At 36.8% G+C, this 27967-nt stretch overlaps 1 protein-coding gene across 1 annotated transcript in view; it reads right to left on the reverse strand.

The window, feature by feature from the left end:
• Window positions 1-27967, reverse strand: part of spag16 (sperm associated antigen 16) — a 583704-nt gene that overhangs the window by 476127 nt on the left and 79610 nt on the right. Inside the window, exon 10 of the mRNA XM_062961030.1 lies at window positions 24867-24997. Within this exon, the coding sequence (XP_062817100.1) occupies window positions 24867-24997 (131 nt within the window). The remainder of the gene's footprint in view (window positions 1-24866; window positions 24998-27967) is intronic.

Consider the following 27967-nt stretch of genomic DNA (forward strand, 5'->3'; position numbering starts at 1 on the left):
AGGAATGTGTGGAGCCTACCATTCGCTGTGTGCTGGAGCATGGCAGGTCCCATCCTTGCCGCAAAACAAAGCAGCAAAACGGGGCAAAAATGTCCCATGTGAAGACATCCTAAATCTCAACTGATCAGCAGTTTGCATGTACTGGGTAGCTGGGTTATGTATGGCATGCAGAGCTGGGCTAGAGTAGAAATTCATTGTGCTCTGGCCAGAAGCAGCCACTCTAAAACTCATTCTTGAAATTGCTGAACTTGGCTGCTCTGAGTCCCCCTGCTTGCAAATTGCTCACACAGCCAGCCACCTAATAATGTAAGCAAGAGAGTGTCAGCAGAAATGACCACTCTAAACCTTCATGCCACTCTGCATTGCTCTGGTAAAGAATTCCTATCTTTCTGTCTACACTGCTGCTCTATGCCAGATCTAAGTGAATGTGTCTCCACTCTCTCTGCAAATGTATTCACTCTGAATGCATTTGTTTATGAGGTTTGAAGATGGACTGTGGCTTTCATGGCATTGGGCAACAGCAAAGGTGACAACAAGCTCTGCTTTTTTAATGGGACCCTATCACCTCAAAAGAGAAGTAGGTGGCTGGTGTGCGTCTCATTGCAGATACAAATGTACAGCTGAATCCATGGAGTGTAAGCAGAAATGGTGGGCCAACTATAAGTGCAATTTTGAATTTATCTTTTGGCAATACACATTTATGGATAATTCGTTGACAACAATCTATTTAGATAGAAAGAAGCAACATGACTTTCCAGATGAAATCATATGCTTAGTGAGTGGCTGTACAGAGGTGTTAAATAGTTTGTGAAGAAATTGTATATATAAACAGCAAAATGAAACATGTTATTGGCCTCTGGCTCAAACCAGAACGATAAAATGTGAGACAATTTTATTTTCTACAAAGAGTTAGGGCAGAGATGGTTATAATGCTTAGAAGTTCAAACTCAAATTCAGACTGTGAAATCAAATCAATATCATCTGATAGGCTGTAAAGTGAAGTACAATGTGTCATCTATTACTGTTTTTAAAATAGTGGAATTACAGAATTTTACTCATGAAGACTATATATATCTCAGTGAAGGTTCTAGCTTAAGAGAATATAAAGCTAATATATACTTCTCCCCATCATTTCAGTCTCTGAGCTGTGAGCAGCTGTGGAACTATTTATTTATTTATTATTTAATTTATATACTGCTCTTCTCCCCCAGGGGAACCCAGAGCAGTCTTACACAATGGCAGAATTAAATGCCACATATAATACAACATGTAGTAAAACCAAACATAAAACACAATTAAAAGCTGGTATCCAAATCAAATTAAAACAATTAAAACCATGTGACCATTACAACAGGGGCAGTTTCAAGCCAAAGTCAGAGCCAATCCGTGTTCGACTTAATATTATGAAAAGGTGATAAGCAATGATTAGGAAAGCAGCAGACAGTGGAAGACAGAAGATGGTGACAAATCTTCAAGTTCTAAGGGCCATCTAGTCCAAATTAAATGACTCCTAAAATATGCCCATCCAACTTCTGTTTGAAGACTGCTTAAAACTATCTTGCTTAAAGTTCTTTAACACTTTCTGTCTCAATCTATCCCAGCTTTTACAACAAAACAAGTTCTTTCTAATATTTAGGTGCAATCTCTTTTCTTGTATTTTGAATCATATCAGTGACAGAAGATGAAATCCAAGTATTGACCTCAACACTTTTTTGAAAAGAGAAACAGCTAAAGGAGGTCTGTACATCTGGAAACAGATGAAAAAATAGAAACATGGCTAGAGTATCAACAAATGCAGGAAAATCTGAAGCAAAAGCAGAAAAAAGGCCAAAGAGCAGTTTGAAACGAAGCTGGATTTGTTACATGGAGCATGGATTTTTTCTGTGAATATCCCAGGAACCAGTACCACATTTGTGTGCCATTGGTCATAACTCTCCCTTTCATCCAAACTCTCTGTAGACTTGCAGTTTATGACTCCTAGACCAGCACTGGTCCAGAGACCACTTTTTGAGTAGTACTCAGTAAAGTCTTCCTTAGTCAGTCAGTGAGTTATTTAGGGTAGAGATTTACATTCATTTGATACAAGAAATATGCTATATCATCATATGTAATCTCCTTGTCGTACTTCATTAAAAACAGCATGCAATTAATTGTGACTGAGGTAGAGAAAGACTGAACACAATGCTATTACATTGGTTTTTTCTTTACACAAGAAAAGCTATTATATCTGTTTTTCTTTACAGAATAAAAACCATTTGGGGGGGGGGGTAAGAAATGCTGTTGGCCAACAGCCACATGTCTCATAATATTTCACTGACCCTTAGTAATTTGATATTCTTTCCATATTTGCAATATTATCAAACATGTATTTTCAAAAGAAAAGAAAGATAATTAACATGTATGGAAATGTGCGATCATATTGGTGCCCCTGGTGGATTTTCCTTTTCAAGTACTAATTAATAATATTTTAGATGTAAGCCTTTGTGTCAATTGAAAAAAGTTAGTTTTAACATTACTAGATGTTCTCAAGTGGTTTTAGCTGTTTATCTTGGATTGGCTCATCTGGATTAACAATGGAAAAGAGTGGTTTCAGTGGGACACATTAATAAACAGAACCAAGCAGTCTACAAAATCAAAGACAACCTCAACCATTTTAATATAAACCCAATGCAGTTTAAAAAAACAAAGGAAAGGAAACCAAAGGAAAGAATAAAGAGAAAAGAGAAAAGAAAGGTCTTTGAAGCATAAAAAGACTCCTATAGGACCTTCAGAAATCTTCAACAAATTCTACAGCTTGATTTGAGTGGATGCCAATTCCAAGAAGAAAAAAGAAAAAGACAGAAAAGAAAAAAGGATAAGCAACTTATGGGCCTCTGGAATTATAATTTTGAGATTGCCTTGTTCAGGGGATATATTGTTTCTGAATCATGCATGAAATTCAGTCCTTCTGCTGACCTCTTGTGTTTAGCTGGATTCATAACACAGATGGCTATTCAATATGCATAAAATAAAGCTTTAAAGTTCAGATGCAACCTTGAAGTTCAGCAGCATATTGTGTGGAACATGTAACAGCCATACGATGCTAGCTGAGATCCACCACCACATGCTTTGTGCCAAATAATTGTGCTAGCTGAACATACTGTAAGAATAAAACAGCAATTGCTGGTGGCATTGCCACGGTACGATCTAATCAGACTAATAATATTTTTAGTCACCACAATCCCATTTTCTGTCAAAATGGGAACACTAGGCATTGCTGTCCTTCCTGTTGCACAGTCCCCCTAAGAGTGCTCTATTAATGCAGATGGTGCTAGCTTTTTACCACACCACAATGTGAATCACTTCTCCCCATCCATGCTTTGCCTATCCTAGTACACACCCCTTTCCATTATTTTTAACTGGAAGAACTGAACAATAACAGGTTTTGGGTCATTAGTGTGACAATCTACCATTTCATTTTTATGTTAGAATGCAACTTTGTGTTTGTGCAATACTGTTTCTGGGCTGCCGTGCACATGTCCTTCTCTTTATACTTTCCACTATAATAAATATAGATTACAATGTTTTGCAAATCCTAACCTTAGATGAATTAGTTTATGTTGCCAGGGAACATAAACTAATCTCAAACCTATACAAATCCCAACCTTAGAAATGGCCCAACTGCAGAAAAACTGGAACATACACCCACATGTGGCGGGACTGTGAAAAAATACAAAAGTTGTATTGAGCTACTCAACAGATGTCCTCCAAGACTGACTGTGAAATTTACATTCTAATCCAGAAAATGTATAAAATATAATATATTTGTGTAATAGCTAAAATGAAATGCATGCTGATATTGGCAACCATAGAAAAATAGAATAGTTTAGCAGGGGAGAAAAACCTCAGTAGGGGAAGTCTCAGAGGAGAATATGAATAATTGTAATATTCTGTGCATGAAATGACATCATTTTATCTGAAATCCATTTTTAAAAACACCAGATTCTATCTTGGCAAGTGAGCAAAATCTTTTAAAAAATATTTATTACAAGTTACAAGTTATAACAATAATGACAAAAAGAAAGATAATAAATTATACAAAGAAGAAAAATGATGACCCCCCTCCAATCTTTCTCTTAGAATGTATGTCTATACATTTTAGTTAGAAAATCAGCCCAAAAATGCTGAATTGGCTTATCCACGGTTCAGTATTGAGTACTTTACATGAACCTTTGAGAGTAGTGCCAATAGGCAAGAGGTTAGTTCATCTGGGAAGAACCTAATAGAAGCTCTGACTCCCTATACTCTCGTCACCATGTTGCCACCTTGCCTTTTTTGATTGCTTGGTAGAGGAAATAGTGCCTGACCCCCTGGTGACATTAGTGTTTCCCCTCTTAACAAATCCATGGATCATATCAAAATCCATAATTCTGGCCCCAAAACCTGCCCTCAACATAAATGAGTTTGACTTTTGCAAGAGTAAATACAGCGTATGTGTGTGAGTGTATACTGCTCTAATATAAATACAAGTTAACTTCCTTTATTAAACAATTCTTTCTTGTCATCAAACCCAAAAATTAGCAAATCATTAATCCCAAAACAAACATCTCTGGTTTTAATTGAATCTTAATCTTTAAAATCCTTTGCACCAATGTATGTATTTGAACCCAATTTGTTTTAGATTTTTCACACGTCCACCACACAAATATACAATTTCTTCCCTAAAAGCCAAGTTTGGAACAGAAGTTGATAACTGGGTGTCTAAAAACTTTGTCAGTATGATTACACTGGCTCAGTTACAATTGGCAAGTATTGTCGGTGTAGATAAGATGCTGGGGCAAGTAAAGAGGATGACATTTTAAGCCATATATAAGTTAAATAAGACAGCACTTCACAAAAAATACCACAGTCCCTCTATTAGCCTAAGAACACCAAGTCCACATAAATATCACAGCCACCTTTTAAAATAACTCTTATTGACCTATAATTATTGAAATTCTTACATAACAGATCAAGTTGTTCATGTACTCTTTCCATACTCTCTTCTTTGATTTGCATTGCTTCTTCTTAGGCCCCTTCTATTCTGCCATATAAAATCCAGATTATCTGCTTTGAACTGATTATATGGCAGTGTAGACTCATATAATCCAGTTCAAATCAGATAATGTGGATTATTCACTTTGATAATCTGGATTATATGGCAGTATAAACAGGGCCTTAGTGAAACTATTTGTTCTTTTCTTTCAATTCTGTCTTCTCTGACTTGCAGAAAAGATTTGTTTATGCCAGCCTTTCCCAGCCCAACAACTTCCAGTTATTTTTGGACTAAATAGTCCATCATCCTATTCAGCGGACACCCCATACAAAATTTGTAACCTTCCATACATAACTAGAAATTTCAGGGGCTAAATCTAAGACACTTTTGTATTCAATCCGGTTCAAACAAATAACAAAACACCACCAAAGAAAATTACACCAGGGGGGTTTAATTTAGGGAAGCTCACTGACATAAGCAACACTTGCCTATATTTCTATAGTATTTAAACCAGTTCTCCCAACTCATCTGAATGTTTTCAGATATAATCTTATCTCCCTCCCACAGCAAACCAGAAATTCTGTACAGCTTGTCAGACAGTAAAATATTTTTTTACAAAATACCCATTTTAAAAAATTTGAAGATATCACTTATTTAATACATTTATTTAAAATAATTATATTCCACTCTTCCCACTCCAAAGGGGACCCAAGGTGGAGCATAACATATATACAGCAAACATCCCATGCCGGGATATAAAAAAATTATGAATATACACAAACATTAAAATCAGTTATATCTACTTTAAAATCAACTATTTAAACCAACTCAGGACACCATGCTGGTATCAGTAAAACATATCATTAAAATAAATTTTGTGGCCAATAAAAAGAATATGATTTGATTTTCAAGATGTCTTTCAGTCAGCAAACTAAATATATTTATAAATAATAAAATATCAAGCTTCATCAGTAACCTCTACTTTTACTTACTAGTCTTTGCAAATCCTTAAGCTTATATATATCACAATACGGCATACACAATAGGCTGCATCAGAAAAATATCCCTAACTGGCATGGTCTATAAGGATATCCATAAATCACACTATATCTCTAGCAGCACCTTTTAAAAGATGTATCCTCAAAGTTTATAGTCAAAGATGCACTATTGCATAGGGATGTTTCCTAACTGTACTAGAAAAATAAACTATCCTCACACAGAATATCAATAAACCTTGATATATTTTTCATCCACCTTTAGAACTACAAATGCTGTAGGGTTATGCTGAATTGCCTAATGAATAGAGATTTAATTTCCCTTTCCATTTATCCCATGTTTTCAAGACAAGCAAAGTACTGTAACAGAGGTATCAATCTGGAACTTAATTTAATTGGCTTTTAAATTGTTGTTTTTGTGATCATCTTTTCCTCCCTACCCCCTTCCTTTTCTTTTTTTGATCCTGCCAATAAATTCAACAAAGATGTTAACTAATCATGTTGTTTCATTAGGCTCCATAGGGACAAAACTTCAAACACATTTGAAAAGTTGTAAACCAATATCATTTTGTTTGATCCCAACCTTCCCATTAGTAGAGAATACAGCCATTTGTAATAAACAAATATACCTTTCTCTAGTACAGTGCAAATATTTATCAGGCTTCCCTAACTACTATGGTAAGTGAAGACTGAAGTTATTTTCACAACATGTTGATAAAGTCTGTTTTGTACTCACTGGAGGCTTAAAAAGTCATAGATATGGACTGGAATTCAAAGAAAAAAACATGAACTCCCTGTATTCAATTGTATGTTTATGTTTCAGTTTTTTCAAAGGATAAGTCCCTTCTAATTCTATGAAGGGAGCTCTGCAGCACTTCAAAATCTGGGGGTGTGGATAAAAGATGCTGACAGTTTTGACAGTTTTCTTTGCCCTCTGCAACTCCCTCTCCATTCTCAATCTGCTTTAGAAGATGGTAATATCTTTTAGAATTAGGCAAAAAATATTGTAAGGATCTGCAGCAGAAAGGAGGATATACAAATATTTCCTCTGATGATAAAACTCACCAGTGGACCAAACAGCCTGCAGAGAGCAGAGCTTACAAAATAAGTTTTAATATCCTGTAATAGATGGGATAAAGATGCTGACACCAATTAGTTTACAATTTTAAATTAAAAATATATTGCAGTGGTACTTTAGTTAGACCAGACATAAGATGCAAAATTCATCATACTACCTTTTGAAGGCCACTGATTTCTTTTTTGCGCACAGTTAGTGAAAAAAAATATTTAAATGAAGTCACTAAAAAATATTGGGAAACAAAACACAGAACACGTTGAAAGATGACATTACTACAACAACAACTACTACTACTACTATTACTACTACACTTTATTATGGTTCATAACCAGCACAAAATATATAACATTACTTAATAAAACTTTATTTATACCCCGCCACCATCTCCCCACGGGGACTCGGGGCGGTTTACATGGGGCAGAGGCCCAAACAACATAAGGACAAAATAAAGCAACATAATACAAATCACAATATAAAAAAGATAAAACAGTAATACAATATATCACTTAAAACAACAATACAAGGATAAAAAATTGCATTTAAAACACATAAATGGTAAGACCGTAATAAATACAGAATAGATTATTAAAAACCCTCTGGGGCTGAATTAATTAATGACTTCCCATCCAAAAAGTTATATTCAATAATCTGTACTATTCATAAACTAGTAATTAATCTAAATAAGCCAAACGACATTCAACTATATAAATAACTGCAACCTGAAATGAATCCACCTTAATTGGTTTTCTTGACTATATATTATATGAAAACTTTAAAGGACATTTAAACGTATGATAAACTGAGAACCCTTAAAGTTAATGCATTGTGTATCTATCCACCAAAGTGAAATGAGTTGCTTATATTAGATACATTTCCACAACACACACTCTAATTATAGAAGAGGGCATCAAAAGTAGTTAAGGTTCAATAAGTAGTCTCCTCTCCTGCTTTATTTCAACAATCTCACTGTCTCCAATGGATTATCCATTTATGTCTCTAATGGATTATCTGTTCATTTATTATCCAGAAACCAATGATATCAGACAAAATGTCTTTATGATTGCAGTTCTATTTGATATGAATCTATGTAACGGAGGGCAATATCCAGATTGGAATGTCAATTTATTCAGCAGGGATTCCTTCACAAACTGCATTACTACATCTGTCATTGAGTTTTATTTCATTTTCCTAGGTAGTGTGAGAGTTACACTTCTTTTTATAGTAGAGTAGGGCATATGGAGTACTGCTGTTCAAGCAGTTGGTTATGAGGCTGAAATGATAACATAGTGTACAAATCCAAATATTAAAAGGAAGAAAGGGGGGAGGATGTAGCATCACAATTAAGACCAAGAACCATATACTCAAATATAAATGGAAGGCAGGTTTTGCGGCCAAAATTATGGATGCATATGGCTCATCGTCATTCCATGGAGAGAGGAAAGCATCAGTGCCAACTCAGGGGCCAGCCATCTCCCATCCAGTGCTACCATTTCCCCATCCAAGCATTTTAAAAAGCCAGAAGCATCACTAGGATGAGAAAGTTGAAGGCACTGGTGCTTTTTTTAGGGGTAGAATACACTCTTGGTTTTGCTACTCTACTCAGAGAAGTAGATGGTTGTTTTCTCTTTTTCTGGATAAGAGTTAAAGTACAGCATTTACACAGACCTGTTGATAAATCAGCTCAGAATTTTGGAGTTGATTTTTGGACTAAGATTTCTAGACCTAACTGTGAGTATAAAGCACAGGTCTTTTTTATTTCAGCACAAACATCCACACAAATAAATCTACTTCTTCAGATAATGAAAGAGACATAACACAGCTACTTTAAAAAAATGTCAACTATAAACCAGGATTTTTAAAAAAAACACTCAAGGACAGTGTTCTTAAATAGATATATCATAAATTCAAGAAGATCAGGAAGAAATGTACCTTCATATACTCATCATAGTTGTTTCTGTCTCAGGAAATGAGATCATACGTCCTGATTAATGAAGGGACAATTGTGTTTTACTTTTGGAAAGGTCTCTAATCCCACAAATATAACATTATAAGAGTAGATGAGGGGAAACCTTCTAGTATATAGTAGGGAGATAAATGACTTCATGACTTTCATAGGGTTTTCAGAGGCAAAAAAAAAAACCCCTCAGAGGTGGTTTTGCCAGTTCCTTTCTGTGAAATATAGCATACAGCACCTGATATTCACTGGTGATCTCCCATCCAACTACTAACCAGAGCTTGTCCTACTTAGCTTCCAAGATCAGGTGAAATCTGGCATCTTTAGAGTGCCTTCCCTCCTCCTCTAATAGTAAATTATCTTTCAGCTGTGAAATGACATACTATAGAGACATCCATAAGTAACACTGTACCCAACTGCAAGAAAAGGCTGTGAGGTAACTGGAGTCTATATCATTGCTGCCACTACCCTGGGAGCAAATAATTTGGAGATTTAGAAAACCGTGATTTCTGGGCCCCAGCCTATTGACTTACATAGTTTAAAAATTCAAACTGCGAAAGATGTTTATAACCTTGTAAAGACTTTGACCTGAGAGAGATTTCCATGTTCAGATTCAAGTGCCAGAACATGCATATCCAACAGATATTAGAGATTGCAAGCCTCATGTATCCAGACAAGACTGTGGTTAAAGGTTTAATATATAAATACTGTTTGATCTGCAATTAAATGGCATGTTACAAATACACTAGTAACATTGCACTGAGATGACAGAATAATTTAAAAATGCAAACCAAGAATATTTTTGTATAAGCTCAGCATAACATTACTTTCAGGTGTCTTTGAAGAAATATGCCTCCATAAAACACAGGTGAGAATGTACTGTGATGCAACAACTGAAGTGTCTGATTCTGAAGGGAGGAATCCAAGTTCAAATCTCTGTTTAGCTATCTGTCTTGTCAAATCTCTGCTGTGTTGGCCAGCAACAGACTTTAGGCCTAATACACAGGCTGCCTCTTTCTATGCAGCCATATAATCTACGCTGAACCAGATAATATGGCAGTGTAGACTCATATAATCCAGTTCAAATAAGACCATTTGGATTTTTATATGGCAGTGTAGATGGAGCCACAGTCTGCAGGAAATTGAAACTTTCTTGATTACTTTCTTGGACGAATGGTTTTGTTGTTTAAGGATTATTACCACCTGTACTTCCAGATGCAGCAGCAGATGTAAAAGAAACTAGTAAGTGCACCATTTCTTATTCCAATGATGTAAATGAAAGTAAATTTCAACAAAGTAAACAAAAGCCTCTGCATTAGTTAACAGCTACGCTTGCTTCCTGGAAAGAAATTCAAATGAAAATCACGATCTTAGATGCTAAATTGCTCTCTCTGATTCATCAGTGATGCTTAATGACCTTCTTTTTCATTTAACAACTTTTAAATTCAGTAGAAAATATTATGAAAGTCTGGAAGATTTTCCTATTTTGACACAGTGGGAATTTTGATAATTCAATTGGATTAACTGTCTCAGCAGCTCATTTTGATGATATTGCTCTTTGTGGAACAATATATACTAACGGATGTAGTTAAATTGCAGAAACGTGCAACCTCATCTCTGCAAGATGTTTTCACATGTGTTTTTCAAGTCATTCTATTTATATACCACATTCTCAATCCAGCATGCAGGCAATCTAAATTAAAGCAGTAAAAATGATTAAAATAATATTAAGAGTCTAAGAAAAGTATTCAAAAACAAAAAGAAAGCATTCAATACTTAAAATATGTTCAAGTGAATTAAAAACAAATGCACAGGAAGATTGTAAAACTGACCAAACCACAAAAGATGTCATTTTAAAAACCATGTTATCATAGGGTGCCTGAGTAGCAGCACTGTTGCTCTTACTGTGTAAGCTCTTGGAGTTGAAATCAAGCTCTTAGCAACAATACGCCGGAAGACAATTATTTATTCCATCTTTCCACAATTACTGAATAACAGTTCTAAAGATTTCCCAATCAAACACCCTGTAATATAACAGCCCAGCTCCCATTCGCCCCCAGTGGCCAAATACTGTGCCCACAGTCAGTTAACTTCTATTTCCCTCACAAAACAGATGTCTTATATACACTACCCTGCACCCAGCCTCCCTTCCCCCCCCAACTCCCTTCTTTATGGCAGAGAACCGAAGCAGTCAGTTCCAGGCTGCTATGGTGATCCTGACAAATGAGCATCTAAGGGATGCCACAGAGAAGGTCCTCTCCCAAGTCCTTGCACGAGCACACTGCTCTGACTGATGGGCCAAGGTGGAGGGCCTCTCTAACAGATCTAAATATAGTTGTATGATGTTCCGATCGCAGTTAAGCACCAGCTGAATTTTGCAACAGCTGAAGTTTCCAGATCATCTAAAAAGACAGTCCCAGGTAGAGTACATTGTAGCAATCTAATCAAGAAGTTACCAGTGCATTGTCTATTTTCATATCTATAGAAGTATCATTAGCATTCTGGAAGAAGCAAAGGTCACCAGCACTGAAATGAAGATTCTCTGCCATCAACTTTGTGGACCAGACACATTGTTCAAATGTCCCATCACCATCTCCCAAAGCAGTTGTTCTATTCTCAACTCAAGAATGAAAAATGGATTGTTGGTGGACAACAAAAGAGATTTGAAGATGGCTTAAACCAAACCTAAAAATGTCATATAAATACCAAGAACCGAGAAACCCTAGTCCTAGAGCGTTCTAACAAGAGGTCAGATGTTACCAACAGTGCTATGGATTTTAAAGAGGCATGTATAGAGGACGAAATGGAGAAATGTGCCAAGAGGAAGGCATGCCAAGCAAATCCTTGTTGAGAATGCCTTTCTTCTAGTAAACTATATCCTCATTGCACAGAACCATGCAGATCCAGAATAGGTCTCTACAGCCACTCACGGACCCACAGCCAAGACTACCTTTTGAAGATAATCATACTCAACCACAAGTGATCACCTACGATATAGGATACTTCCTGTTCTGTAGAACTATAAGGTACATGTTTACAATTTGTTTCTTGCATTTACATTACATTTTAATTTTTCTTTGTTTTATTGTGTAAGCAGAATTTGCAAGAGAAAGTTGGCTTCCAAAGGGTTTATTAACTGAAAAATAACTAATAATCAATGAACCATTTCAAATAAGCAAAATCTGGAAACTTATATGGGAATCTCTAATCTGCAATTTCTATCTAACCGTATAATATTTTCCACCATAATCCATGAAAGAAAGAATGTATGCTCCACATTCATGCTGTTGACATCACGTACAGTAAGACCCTTGTATTCGCAGGGAATGTATTCCCAGCAGGTCAGCAGTTATTTGGAGTCATGGCTATGACTCAATGCCCTTAAACAGCATGACTTCCAGTCTCAGCATATCATAGAGTTGCACTAGCAGGTCTAGGTGTTCCTAGAGATTTTTCGGTGAAAGTATGCCATAGTATCCTGGATTGACAAAATAAAACTGTTTTCTCCCTGGAATAGATAAATGAAACCATACATATTGCTTCCTTGGTTACAAGAGTGTGATGCGGTGGCAAAAAAAGCCAATGGGATTTTGGCTTGCATAAATTGGGGTATAGCGTCTAGATCCAGGGAAGTCATGCTACCCCTCTATTCTGCCTTGGTCTGGCCACATCTGGAATACTGTGTCCAATTCTGCGCACCACAGTTGAAGGGAGATGTTGACAAGCTGGAAAGCGTCCAGAGGAGGGCGACTAAAATGATCAAGGGTCTGCAGAATAAGCCCTACGAGGAGCAGCTTAAAGAACTGGGTATGTTTAGCCTGCAGAAGAGAAGGCTGAGAGGAGACATGATAGCCATGTACAAATATGTGAGGGGAGGAGAGAGCAAGCTTGTTTTCTGCTGCCCTGCAGACTAGGACGCGTAACAATGGCTTCAAACTACAGGAAAGGAGATTCCACCTGAACATCAGGAAGAACTTCGTCACTGTGAGAGCTGTTCAGCAGTGGAACTCTCTCCCCCGGATTGTGGTGGAGGCTCCTTCTTTGGGGGGTGCTTTGAATGAGATTTTCCTGCTTCTTGCAGGGGGTTGGACTGGATGGCCCACAAGGTCTCTTCCAACTCTACGATTCTATGATTCTATGATTCTAAGAGTCATATTGTATTGATATTGTCAAGAAAAGAGTGCTAGGAGACCTAGAACTCTCCTATCTTCCCTTCTAGAAATTTTGGAAGGATGTACTGCAAACTCTAGCCTACAGAACAAATGATATTTTGTGATCCTCTGAGACGTAGCCTTTGTTCTGCTAGCTGAAACAAAGGCAGTGGCATTCCCAGATCCACTCCTTCAATCAGCCCTGAAAGTTAATGGTCCTGTCCCTGGGAGGGCTCCTCTTGCCTGACACTGCTTCCAAGCCTCCTTCGCAACTATGCAAGGCCAGATATCCAATAGTAGAGCTCTTCCATCCCTGTCTTTGGAATTTCTCCAGGTACCTAAACACCTTAATTAGGCCTTGTTTGCTGTTTTTACATATTCAAAAACTTCCATTGAGACAGACTCTGCCTCTGGCAATTTGCAAATTGATAAAGAAAAGACATTAAATAAGAGGGAATCAAACAGCATTAAGCACTCATTGCTCTTAGAAATACAAATGACAGAAACGAACAAAACAGATTCTTAGAGAAAATTACTACAGGGAAAGCCTTGCTTGATTTTGCAGTGCACAAATAGCTGTATTTCACTCTCCTTTCAGCCTTTCACAGAACTCTTGTCAACACATCTTGTTCTTTCTTTTGGGAAATGTTACCTATCCTTAGTGCATCTTTATTACACATTCTCTATCATAACAATTCTGGTCTGTTTCATACTCCTTGCATATTTAACTGTATACTTACATTTTGGTTTAGGCTTTTATACTATTTTTACATAGAGTGTAAAACAGGATATTCCCACAGAACATTAGAAAAACAACAACAGAATACTATACAAAGACATAGCCATGTTAGTCTGGATAAAGGAGATTTTGTGACACCCTTTGAAGGCAATTCCACACATGACAGAAATGCACACCAAAAATTCAGGGCTTTCCCGAGGTGGGGGGTGTCTAGATGCCATTCTGGGGTAATCATTAAGATGGTCCTTCAATCCTCCTGGCATGTATAAATGACAAGCCAGGAGACCGGGGGGGGGGGGGGGACAAGGAGGAAAATCTTTTCTCTCCCCATCTCCTGGCTCGTCATTTCTACATGCCAGGGGGACTGAAGGACCACCTAAATGCTGGCCCATTAACTTTTTTAAATTTAAGGGCTTATTTTGGGGGGCTTTGGGGTGGCTGGATGCCATCCCGGTAGTTACCTTGGATGAAATCTAGACACCCCCTCTCTCGGGAAAGCCCTGAATTTTTGAGGTGGGGACAGAGTTTTTTAAAAAAACAAAAAAACTATGGGCTATTTTGAGGTTTTGGGGAGGGGCGGGTGCCTATCTCAGTTTTTGGGCTCATGGAGCCCAAAAATCTGAAATGGCTGTATGGATTGGGTCCAGGGATTGCTTGACGTGGCCACTGGGCCCAATCCACACAAGGCCCACACCTGATAAGGCCCAGATTTTACCTGATAAGACACAAATCTTAGGTTATCTAATTAATTCGGAAGAAGGCAGGGAAGCCACACTGTAGCATAAGAGTCTATTTCATCAGATGCATTGAGTGAAGCACCTATGGACAGGGATTTATGCTGGTTCAATGTACACAAACTTTGCTTCATGCGCAAAATGATTAAAAATATTGCATCTACAATTACCTCCATGATATGTGTATATAGTATACATGAGACATAAATGAATTTCATATTTAGACTGGGGTCCCATCAAGATATCTCAAGATGTATATGCAAGTATTTAAAAAATCAAATACAAAACATTTCTGTTTGCCTTCAAGCTATGGTTGCGTGTCTGCTATGAGCACCAGTTTGACTGCTGAAAAGAGCAGAATTGTGGAGAAGACTTTTTGTTCAATCAAGCAGTGCTCTTATATCATTCACAAAATATATTATATATACTCATATATCAATGTGAGGTATAAATCAAGTGCAGGTTTGAGGGCCAACATTATGGATTTTGATATCTTTATTAAATTGAGGATTACTCCACTAAAAAGGAAAGGAACCCATAAGCCGTTTTATTTATCTTTGATATAAAATGAATGTTATAAACTGTATGTGCATTTTTACAAGTGACACATTTTTTCAACTATACAACTAAGTGATATACTGTGTCACATATGGACATTTTGTCACATGTAAATTTTGCACAGCAGATTTTTGATTCCAGCATTTTTTATTTTCTTTCCTAGTATACTTAGCCCATTCAAGTCACAATAATGGCACACTCAAGGGAGATTATTTGGAACGCTTAAGAATGACATTCTCAAGATGATAAACCAGAAATAATTCCATTGGGAAATACCCAGCAGGTGCAACGTACTCAAGAAAATTAGTTTCAGCCTTCAAAGCCACAAACCCAAAGGAATTTACTTTCCTTTTGAACAGGTTGTGTCTCCCCCCCCCCCACCATTTTAAAGTTTATATTTTTATATTGGATATTTTTTTTTTATTTCCTAGTAGCTGCCAAAACATCTGGTCAATGTGTGGGTACAAGCAAAATGAACTACATAGTCTGATACCTCTATGCAACACCCAATAACTATAAGCAGCTGCTGAGTTAAAATAAAAAAGAGATGTACACATGAGCCAGAGCCTTGGTTACTGTTTCTACACAAAGTTTTTCCCCACTGAAAGAGATGTGGATGCTTTGAAAATTCAACAGTAATTTGACAGCAACATGAAGCTCCTGCAAAGAAAAATGAAAAGAAAGTTTCCCTTCATTGGATCCAAGATACATATCCTGAACACACTGTGTATACAATAAGTGATACATAAATAAAACACATTTCAAGAAAAAAAACTTAGATCGCACACTGAGTATTTTGATTTTTTAAAAAAAAATTAACAAAAGCAATTCAAAATTCCATAAAGTAGATAGGGTGGGAGAAATCTATGTTCGCTAGAGGATTAATTTGGTATCGATTCACCAAAAACACAGTTTTAATGTTGACCTTTTGTACATTTTAATTGTAATCTTTCAAACTTGTAAGCTGTGTTGAATTCCAGTCTTGGGAGAAAGGCAGGGTAAAAATAAAGTTAACATTAACAGCACTGATTTATACTTTTGCAATTTCTTATTTGTGACTTTTGGACATATGTGAAGCCAGTTAGCATCCTAAATAATATTCTTTGTACTTTTATGGCAAAGATTAATTATTAAGGAAAACACCCAAGACAGACTGTTGTTATAAGAAGTAAAGCATCTCAGTTATCACCTCTGAAATTCTAATTTGAGTCTGTGAATTTGTGTGCATAAAAAAATGAATGACTTCATGTCCTAGGAACCCTGCCAAAATAGAGAAGGATCTAACCAACAGATGAACACTTCAAAACACAGAGGTCAACCTAAGAGCCCTTGACACAAAATGTGCTCAGGTCAAAAACAGCTCTCTACAGCCTCTGAGAAAGGACATGCAAAACAGCAACTTGTGATGTCTGTAAGCACCTAGGATCCATGATAATGGGAACAACCATTTAGCTTTAATTGATAAAAGACCAATGAATGAAAAGTGTAAAAAAAAGACGTGCCATGGACCAGTACCATATCCTTGCCCATTGGTTACAACTGTTTGCCACAAGCAAATCTCAGCACTCCAGAACAGTATCATTACAAAGCATGTGCTAAAAGTAATCAATTTCATCTCCATGCTAATATAGCTGATTTTTAATTACAGAGTAAGAAAGAAATTCACAAGGGGAAACTTCAGTTGCAATACTAATATGATTAGTTTTATATCTTTTAGTAAAAAAGATGATACTAAAATATATTACTTAGATTTATAAATTATACACAGAGAAATATATTTCCTTTTCCATAAACACTGGAACTCAAGATCACCCTACGAAGTTATCTGGCAGTGAAGTAGATTAGGACATGAACTTTATGGGATCAACTGCTACAAGTTGTTGTGACGGCATCTGTGAGGAAAAGACATAGAGGAGATGCCAGCACAAAAGCAAAATGGTCTCATTGAACCAGGTAGGTAACTAGACCAAGGCAAGATTGCACATCATCCCGTTTCAATGCCAGTTTGCCTCCTCTGTGAAATAAATCCTTAGTTACACAGCAAATAAACACTTTAATAAAATATCATGTCCATTCACCTTTACATTATAGCTCTAAGGTGATTTACATAATTGTTTTCAAGACGACTACACAAAAAAAACCATCTACACTATAACTGATAACAGGGTAAATGCTTCCAGAGTTTCTCAGAATACCTTATTTAAAATGGAGTAACTTATATGATCTGAAGTAAACCAGAAACATTACTTTTCTAGAAGTTCAACATCAGTCTTTGATATGGAGAAGAGGAGCACATTAAAATAAAATACAGAATGAAAGGACTCTAAACTCCCAACATTCCTCTTTGTAGATATGTTGATATAAAGATGAGAAGACAAAGATATTTGTTTTCATGTTTAAAAAGGACATATTATTCTGTTGTCCAAGGAGCTACACAGAAAAAAGAAATTTGCTGTTCAGTTTTGACTACAAGAGGTAAAAATACAACCGCATATTATTAAGTCACTCCAGGCAACTATATACACATTTCAACTGTCTTCTAAGATGAAAATGCACTGATATATTCATAGAATCGCAAAGAATTATTCTGTGAGTTCAAAATGCAATTACACATTCCTACCATGCTGCTAGCAACATAGCTTCTTGAAGATTTGTAGGTCCTTCTGATCTGTGAAAATGGTATTTGGTGAGAGAAGCATTTCCATCTTGCTGTTTTGTTGAATGGAAAGTAAAAATCATATGACAGTATCTTGAATAAAACTTGTATCTTTGGAACAAAACTTTCATAATCAAAGTTTTAAGAGATCAAAACAATGGATAAATAATTTAAGTTTTTGTGACTTGATTCAATTTTAAAATTCCCAAAGGCTGAGGAACAGGTTATAAACCAAAATCTCAAAGACTGTAAATGTGTCTTCCCAGCAAAAAAGGCAAATGCAGTGGGCTCAGAGCTAGAGGTACATCTTAAATACAGAAGAATTTTTTAAAGAGAGATTTTTTGTTTGTTTATTCAGTAACTTGAGCTTTAATTCTCAGGAGCCGTGGTGGCGCAATGGGTTAAATCCTTGTGCCGACTGAAGTGCTGACCTAAAGATCTGAAGTCGGTGGCTCGAATCTATGAGATGGAGTAAGTTCCCATCTGTCAGCCCTAGCTTCTCATGCAGGAACATGAGAGAAGCCTCACAGGATAGTAATATATCCGGGCATCCCCTGGGCAACGTCTCTGTAGATATTCTCTCACATCAGAAGTGACTTGCAGTATATTCTCAATTCGTTTCTGACACAATAAAAAAACTGAAATACTAAACTGTGGTCAGGGCTATGTCCAACAAGATAAGGACGATATCTACCAGTACATCTCTATCTGTTTTTAACACTGAGATTCTTCAGCAGCAGTATCTCTATTCACATATTAAACTACTGGTAGCCTGTGCTTTGTGATAGCTGTAGTCACTGCTTACTGGTAGTCTGCAATAAATCTTATGCACATTACTGAGTAATGAAATATGTGCAGAAAGTTCTAAGTAATATTTCATGTAATCCAGAAGAAATATCATCTATTTTCTGTTAAGTTCTAACACAGTTGAGAATGACCAATGCAGAGTAACAGGGGATGGGCAAGGGAAACCATGGCTTCTACTGATACATCAAACCAGAAATTTTTCAAAACCTGTATTGTCATTGGTGGTCATTAGTAAATTTTTGTTGCGGCTGACTTACTTCCCTCATTTAGTACTGTGGGCCTTAAAAACTGCTTTGAAATAGTTTGTGGAGGAAATTGACATCTCTGAAAGTAGAAGAATAGCAGAAACTTCCATGTGTTTTGCTTTTTGAAATGATTTTTTTACATTAAATATTCTATTTTAAGACTGATAACATTCAAAGAGTGCAATATTATAATGGAAAAAGATTTGTCTCACCAAGCACCTTAATCTCTTTAGCTAAAGCACCTATCTTCTACAAATGCAGGAAAAGCAAAGAACAAGTTAAAAGATGCAAAAATTATAGTAGTTCTCCACTGCAGGATAAAAAGGAGATGAAGTGAAGGAGGAATTTATCAGCACCTTTGAAACTATTTTTCTTTTTCTTTTAGAATGAGTGTCCATGCAAATAAATCACTCTGCACTGAATATGAAGAAATAATAATAGTAATAATCATAATAATAATAATACTTTATTTCTCTATCCCGCCACCATCTCCCCAAAGGGATTCGGGGTGGCTAACATGGGGCCTGGTCCAAAATAGGGACAAAACATGACAAGTTAAAACAAGTATCAATACCTAAAAACAGGATCCACACAACAATCAAATAAAATAAACAATTAAATAATTCAATTACAGTTAAAACACAGAATACAGTATACTACCTGGCGGTAACTAAAGCATGGACCACCATTGGTATTTATTGTATCTATATGGAATGAAACTAGAATTTTCCAGTGTCCTCCAGAAGAAATACTACAAGAGACCTCACTGATTCTGTGCATAAAAGCTGTGGTAATAAGATAAACACCATCTTTCAGACTAACAGAAAAGTTTTCAAGTTTCTGTTAGCACTCCCCTCTCCCTAGAACTATTTCAAGAAAAGGCTTTGTGACATTAGCTCTGTGGTGTGGATTGGGGAAGTTATCCCATTATTTTTCAATAATATCCATGTGTCCTGTTTGTCTTTCAAGAACAGCCCTAAGACACTGTGGTAAGTAAATAAAAAACTGCTTTACTTCAGCAAAACATAAAGTACAGCACACTCAGTGGTATAATGCAAAAGAAAGCCAGGAAGTCTTACTTCAGACAAAGGAACAGCAGTAAATCCAGAGCAGGCACCCCGAGAGCGAAGGCATTAGATTCAGTTTGTTACCAGCAAGAGCTGGTTGCACATGCTTTGGCTTTTATAGCCCTGGGTCCCCACACAGCTGCTAGGGCAGTTCCTAATTACTCAGCTGCATTTCTGGCAGCTAATCTAGCTGAAGGAGGTCTCTGCTCTGTTTCCTTTCACCTCTCCAAGAATGATGGTACTAGCAAGGTCTCCTCAGACTCCAACTCACCCTCAGATTCTTGAACACTTTCCTGCTCCCCTTCCTCTTCTGAAGAAGAGGAATCCCTGACACTGTGGCACCAATAGGCTGAATTCTAGTTTGTTTCCCCCCTAAATTAACTCAATGTTCTTTAGCTTCTAAGGGTGTCCAATTCCTAACTGTGTGATGGAGGTCCCACAACCCTCATGTTACTTCCCTCTCTTTTTCAGCTGGTGCCACTTTGGTACATTCGTACACTCTGGCCTTCATCCCCAACCTTTGCAATTCAAGTGAATGAATGCCCAGTGTTACTAACATATCCTGTAAATATTACTGTGATACCGCTGCAAATCAATTGCTTGGAAGTGTTTAGTGAGAAAAGAGCAATGTTCAAAAGCATAACAAATATTCAAAGCTATTAAAAATATCAAGATTTCCATGATGCATTCCTAACAAGTAGCACCCAGAAACAAGATTACTACCATGTTAATTTCCCTGCCTTCCATTCTAGCTATTACCCTGTATCTTTTAAATGAAGTGTGATAAATCTCTAGTGATAAAGATCTGCAGGATCCAAAAGAATGGTGTTTGAAATGTACTGTTCAGTTTGTACACTGTATATAGATTAGAAGATTTTGTAAAACAATTTAAACAAGACAATAGAAAAAGAGAATAAATGCTGCTATTGGTCTTACACTAATGCTTGTCTGTAAACTCATCCTCCCAAACACCCATTGGATTCAAAAGCTAAAACTGAGTCACAAACATCATCAGACCATTAACATGTAATATAAATACATCTCAGCTGGTGAAGGGGAATGGTCTCCATAGTTTTATGGATTACACTATTACACATTACACTACAGCTTCAAATGAAAACTGCTTGAGAAGTTACCTATATTACAGATTTTCAATGCTGGACATTCAGCACTTTTCATGATCATACAGTTAATTCACAGTTGTATTCACACTCCTACATACGCCCTCTCTCTTATACTTGAATTTTACCAAAAGTTGTCAATTATGTATATATTTATATCTACATACTTTGTGCTAAGATGAACACAGTTCAACAAAGAAAAGTCTTGGTGTTTTGGTTTTTAGACTTGTTTCTGCAATTAATTGGAGCACTGACTCAGAACACTGCATTGGCTAGACTTAACCAGCTCTAGTTTCTTAGATATGATTCATAAAAAAGAAGAGCATGCCAGGGCTTTATCAGGTATACCTTTGGACCAGAATACTTTGCAAATCCCTTCTACTATTATAAAGAATCTCAGCCAATATGGTTTTCTTGACATGTGTAGGCATGTTGTTGTTTTTAACAAACAAGAGCAACATCCAGACCTCAGACCATAAAACAAACAAAGTAGGCATCCAGTCCAATCTGAAATAAAAGTAAACTGAAACTGAACTAAAGCACCCATGTCACCTCCTTTCATACAAAATACAGGTATAATAATTTAGATATAAGATAACAAAATATAGAATAACCTCAAAGCAAATCAATTTTGCCTGCTATCTGTAACCTAATTCTAATAACTACAGGAAGAAATGTGGCTAGATTTCCCATAATTGTTTAGTTATCTGTCATTTGTTTAGATTTCTCATAATTGTTTAGTTATCTGTCATTAATTAATAATGAAAGATATGTCTTATCAGAACTCCCCAGTTACAAAAAAAATAAAAAGAAAAGAAAACGAGTACTCAGTCCCACGTAAAAATTACAATACACAAGAACTGAAGATAATATTTTAATTACACCATTGCCGCACAGGCAAACTCTCAAGTGCCAAGGTAAACCTGTAAATGAGCCTTCCAAGATTGCTAATGGAAAGGAATTCAGCCTAATCAAAAGGTGTTCTATTTTGAAATATTTTTTGTGTTTCCAAATACCTGGTAGGTTTCAGACTAACCTTAGATTGCCAGCCAAGGCACAGTGTCCAAATGCAAAGCATTTTGGAAGTTAAGATCAGCTGGTCCAATTGCAGTGGTACTTATAATTAACTGATCACAGTCAGTTACAGTAAGTTAAGATCCAATAATCTTAGTTTAATAGAAGCATACCCTTTCCCCTGTCCAACTGGAAGCAGGTGATACTGTGAACAGCCAGCTGAATTTACTTCATTAGGGACAACTATCTGCTATGAACAAACATAATTATAAACTAAAATCAAGGATAAAGAAACATGATCAATGGGAAAGGATAGCTTGTGTTTGTCTTTTGTTGAGGTTATCCTGGCTAAAGAATCCATTTTGTTATGCAGGAAGTCAGCAAATGCAAGGAGTGTGAATGCCAGCCAGAAATGAGAGGAAGCCCCAAGTGGCAGCAGGAAAATTAGTATTTAATTACCTGAAGTTTGTCTTTTACTGATTAAATTATAAAGCACTGTTCCCCATAGAAGTGACAGATATTCACAAATGCCTTTCACTCTACCAAATCATTTCAGCCAGACAACTCACAAAGGAACCTGTATTTGGCAGTTAATGTTGCCCAGACCTAAAGTATTGTAATTCAAGACATCTCAGCTGGTTAAAACACCATATAGGCACCCACCACAAGACCATTTGTTCTTTATGCCTCTACCAGACAGTTGACTCCAACATGCATGGTTTTTTAATACTCATGTAGCTTACTTTAACCCAAGTAAATTTACACTGTTATTGTTTTATTAAATATTTATATACTTCATTGTACTTTGTATGCTGCACTACTATGTGTTTTTGTAAGCCGCCCCTTCTGGGAGATGGTGGTGGGATATAAATTATTATTATTATTATTATTATTATTATTATTATTATTATTATTATTATTTCAGGACATTGGGCACATCCCTTTTTCTTGTGAACTACAGGTGGAAACTAGATGTTTGACATATGTTACAATGACTTTTCAAATGAAACACACAGATAAGAAAACAAGTTTATTGTAAAAGAGTAACTCAAAATATTCAACTGGAAATTTCTGTGTCAGGCACATATTATATTGTTTTATGTGCTTTTCTAGTTTCATAGTGATTTCAGCTTGTTTTCTTTCTGGTGCTGTTGGTATGATAAAGTTCCTTGTTTCATTAGTGTGGACTGATTGGCTGATTTATTTGTTTGTTTATTATGACTGTAAGCAGCTCCATGCAACTTGTTGTTGCAAATGCATGATATACTATATGATTTAACAAACCAACAAAATGGAGGGCAGGCATTCATCTTGCTGTCCCTTTCTGAGTGTGATAAAAGAAGAATGCCAAGGGAATCTGACATTGTATAAGGAGTGCTAAAACCAGCACTTTACTCCACACAGGGATTAACAACCCAGCATTAATTCAAAGTCTTAAAATCCTTCCTTCATGTACGACTTATTCTGACACCACGGGGAAAGAATGTGCAAATGAGAAGACAAGGCAAGAGCACAGCAACATGAAAACTGCATTCATCGCATTGTTTGGAGAGCAACCCTTTATGCTGAAGCACACAATCAGTTGAAGGAAAATGATCAAATACAGGTTGAGCTTCCCTTATCTAAAAGTCCAAAGTCTTCAACTTTTTGCTGCCACACATACAGTTCTACCTTCTGATATTCTGCTCATTTGTTCACAAGGTAGAAGCAAGCAGCTTCTAGACTCTCTGGAGATATCCTGGACAGTACTGCTATTTATTTTCAGTCTCTCAGAACCTCAGTCTTTCTCCATACTTGCATCCACTATGCAACACAAGTAGCAAATGAATAAGATACAAAGCTGCAGAGAGATATGCAGATCCATGAAATGACAGAAGGTTTGGCTTTGATCTGAGCACTATGTTTGGATTCCCACCATTTCACAGATCTTCAGTCTCTCTCCAGCCTCGCATCTCATTCATTCACTGATTGTGTGGTGCCTGAAACCTGATGCTGGAGACTGAGGATCTGTGAAATAGTCAAAATCCAAGCAGTGCTCAGTGGGAATCCACACCTCCCTTCCTCTCTCTCTCGATCCTCAAAATACAGTATGAATACAAAAAGAATCTGAAATACAAAACACCTCTGGTCCCAAGCATTTTGGGTAAGGGAGACTCAGCCTGCACTGTGCAGCAAGTCTCGGGACTCTCTAGAAGCTCTTATGGGATACATTTTGGCAGTAGCCCTGCCCACTCTCCCCTCAATGATATATAGCAAGTGGGAAGGACTGCCGCCCCAGTTCCTTAGCCAAGGAGACGAACATAACATACAACGGGGAGGATGGGTGGGGATGTGCAGATTTCAAAGATGACCACTCGAAGAAACATGGTTACAGGTAAGCAACCCATTACACCATAACTGAATGATAATCTCATTTCAATTCAGAGGATCAAGAGTAGATCTTAGCAAATATTCTTCAAGACACATTTCCCACAACAATCAATACTCTATGGAGTTTGCTAAAATAACAGATAATTGCTCACAATTTAAAAGACCAAAGAAAGGGAAGAATGGTCTCAAATGAAAAACTTTCTCAAAGATTGTTTCTCCCTCCCTGTGTAACATCACTACAGATGATGCTTGTGGTTGTACTTTGCATTTAAGAGCATGAGGAAACATGGCACTGTTATGATTAAGCAGAAGGGAACTTTTTTCTTATAATTAGTTAAAATGAATATTTAAAAAGTCTCCTACCAGCTCACTGCCAGATCATGTACTTTCAAGGTGTTGCTCAGTCTATACACTCCTGATTTCAGTGGGCGCACACATTCTCTTGCATGAGCAAGGCAAGGATTGACTTGAACATCTTCGGGAAATTCTGAATCCTGAATTTAAAAGACATACACATAATTAGTTCTCACTGGTTACAAATAGGGCTGTTAATATACTGCATTATCTCTAGAAATGGCCAAGAATCCTCAACAAAATCACTCAAAGACAGCTTGCCCTCTGAAATACAAAGTCCAAAGTCAAGATTCTCATCAGCAGGGTTTCTTGACACTTATTTTTGGTCATTTATTTAAAATTATTATTTCCAGCCTTCGACAAGCTCCATGCCCACCATTTTGACTGAAATCTCAAGCTGTTCTATGTTGGTTTTTACATTGATTTTTATGTTAGCTTCCCATAATAGGCATATTTTTTTATTTACCAGGTAGTATTTTGTAAATTTAAAAGCTTTGTGAAATGCCCAAAGGACAGTCACTTCATTAGAATAAAGATATGCACACACACACACGTTTTGGGTATTGTAATACAGTGTGCTTGTGAGAATAAAACACTTAAGCAGGATCAGCAGCGTACACTTTGGTAATGCATTTGAAGATTCCACACTTGAGCAGGTATATCAGGACACTAACCCATTGTCCCACATCTTCTATACACATAATAAAAGTGAAAATGTGTATGTGTGTATGTGGCACAGGTGTCCACTTACACAGACAGACTCCCACCTCCACATACAGCTATAGCTCCCACTGAGTAGGAGACACCCATGGCCCTCCCTCCAAGGAACACTGCAGGTTCTAGTGAGAGCCATGAACATGTAGCCCAAACCCTCCCAGTGTCCTCTACAAACACCAGTCTGCCCCCTACCCAAGTGAAGGCTTTCAGGCGGAGACAATTTCATCCTAGATGTTATGTTTTTTCCTCCAGAATGGAAATCCCAGGGTTCCTTAATTTGAATGATTTACAGGAGTTGTACTTAACCTGCATCCAGAGACCACTGTGAACCCAAGCGACGATGGATCTGAACCAAACTTGGCACAGAGAAGCCCCATGACAAACTGAACGTACTACAGGGGTTAGTGGGAATGGACCTTGATTCTGGGAGTTGAAGTTCACCTGCATCCAGCGATAGTGTGCCCCCCACCAACAATGGACTGGGACAAACTTGGCACAGAGAAACCCCAAGACCAAATGAACATACTGCAGGGGTTAGTGGGAATGGACGTTGATTTTGGGAGTTTTAGTTCACCTACATCCAGAGAAACTGTGACCCCCACCGGCAATGGACTGGGACCAAACTTGGCACAGAGAAGCCACATATCCAACTGAACATAATGCAGGGGTTTAGAGGAATTGACCTTCATCTGCCTCATCTGCATCCAGAAAGCATTGAACCCAGCCAACGTCAGATTTGGACCAACCTTGGCACACAGACCCAATGCATACAGGCCTGGTTTGGGAGTGATTGACTTTAGATGGACCTGGACCAAATTTAAGTGATATTACCTCTTATCCCAAGACAACCAATGCCTTCTTCTAATAACCCGGGCACCACTGAGTCCCCAAGCTAGTATTAAATAAATCACATTTTAAGCCACATTACACTTTCAGTAGAAAATGGGAACTAGTTGATTAGAGGTGCACTTATCTGCATTTTATACTCATACAAAATTAAAGTCTAAATTACTCTTTAAATTTAAAAAAGGGTTAATTACAAAGAAGACATATTCTAAAATTCCATTTTTCCAGTGAGGTGCCATTATTTCCTAAGAAAAGCATCTATTGCAGAGTTTTCCAAACTATATGTCACTACATATTAGTGTGTCAGCTGCAGTATGTAGGTGTGTTGCACGAATGTACTGAAAAACTTCTGAGTCTACACAAAATAATCAATAAGTCATATGTTTTTAAATATATAAATGTAAGGTTTTCATGAGATATGTTGAATGTCCATACATTTTAGTCTTACAACTGATGTATGTGTCCATATTACTTATAAGGGGTTGGTTTAAACTCCAGTTTGCTAGTAAAGCTGAATTACTGTGTAGTGAAATGATGCTTATCTAAAAATTGTATAATCAATGTAAAATGTTTGGAAAGTTCTGATCTATTGGGATGCCCCAATGTTGCATTTTAAGACTAGTTTATATATGAGCATGAGAAATAAAAGGACTTCCTAATTACAAAAGAACAAGCAAGTCATTCTGTTAAAACCTAAGATATGCAACTAAGTTGACGATCCTCTGCAAATATAAACACATCCATATTACAGGATCAGGAACAAAACCATTACTAGCAATGTTTATAACTGGAAGCAGAATAACTTGGAAACCAATTTGTTTTACATAATAAAACTTGCCTATTCTGTAATACATGTGCTTGGATTTCATTGATCAGTGTGGCCTCAAAAACGTTGAGAATGCAAGAAAATGTAGAAGTCAACTTCAATTATTCAAGTTAAATGATTTTTATTTTAAAAAATGGACTGTCATTTACAAATGTCAGGAGAGCATTTGACCTCTTACAGTGTACTTTAAGAAATAAAGAAGTCATTAACATGCTCATTATTTTTATTATATGGTTAAAAGATTTTCAGATTCAATTGATGTTTGTAAAATTATCAATCTACACTGCTGATGGTGGCTTCATTAAAAAGATTAAAGTATATACATTGTCTTCTCAAATTACCATCACCCTTGCAATTAAGAATGGGGAAAGATCTCAGTATTTGAATAACTTTACATAACAAAGATATAATATCTAAATGCTTATTTTAAAGCCAGTATTGCAGTTGATATACTTTATGATTAAATTAAAGAAAACAGTACCATCCAATAACACTCTAAAAATGGGGTATGAAGAAGGAAACACTTAGTTTCCTTATAATTCATACTCTATAATAAGTGTGACGGTGCGAGTGGCGCCATCTATATGTTGGAACTATAAGTTGCAAGATTTGAATTGTTGTATCATGTCTGATTTTGCCCTTACCCTGTAAATGTAGTTGGATTGGTTATTTATGTCTGTCAATCAATGTTGTTTGTACCTGTTATATTGCTCACTCAGCA

This window comes from Anolis carolinensis, chromosome 1, assembly GCF_035594765.1.
Source record: "Anolis carolinensis isolate JA03-04 chromosome 1, rAnoCar3.1.pri, whole genome shotgun sequence".
Classification (NCBI taxonomy): Eukaryota; Metazoa; Chordata; class Lepidosauria; order Squamata; family Dactyloidae; genus Anolis; species Anolis carolinensis.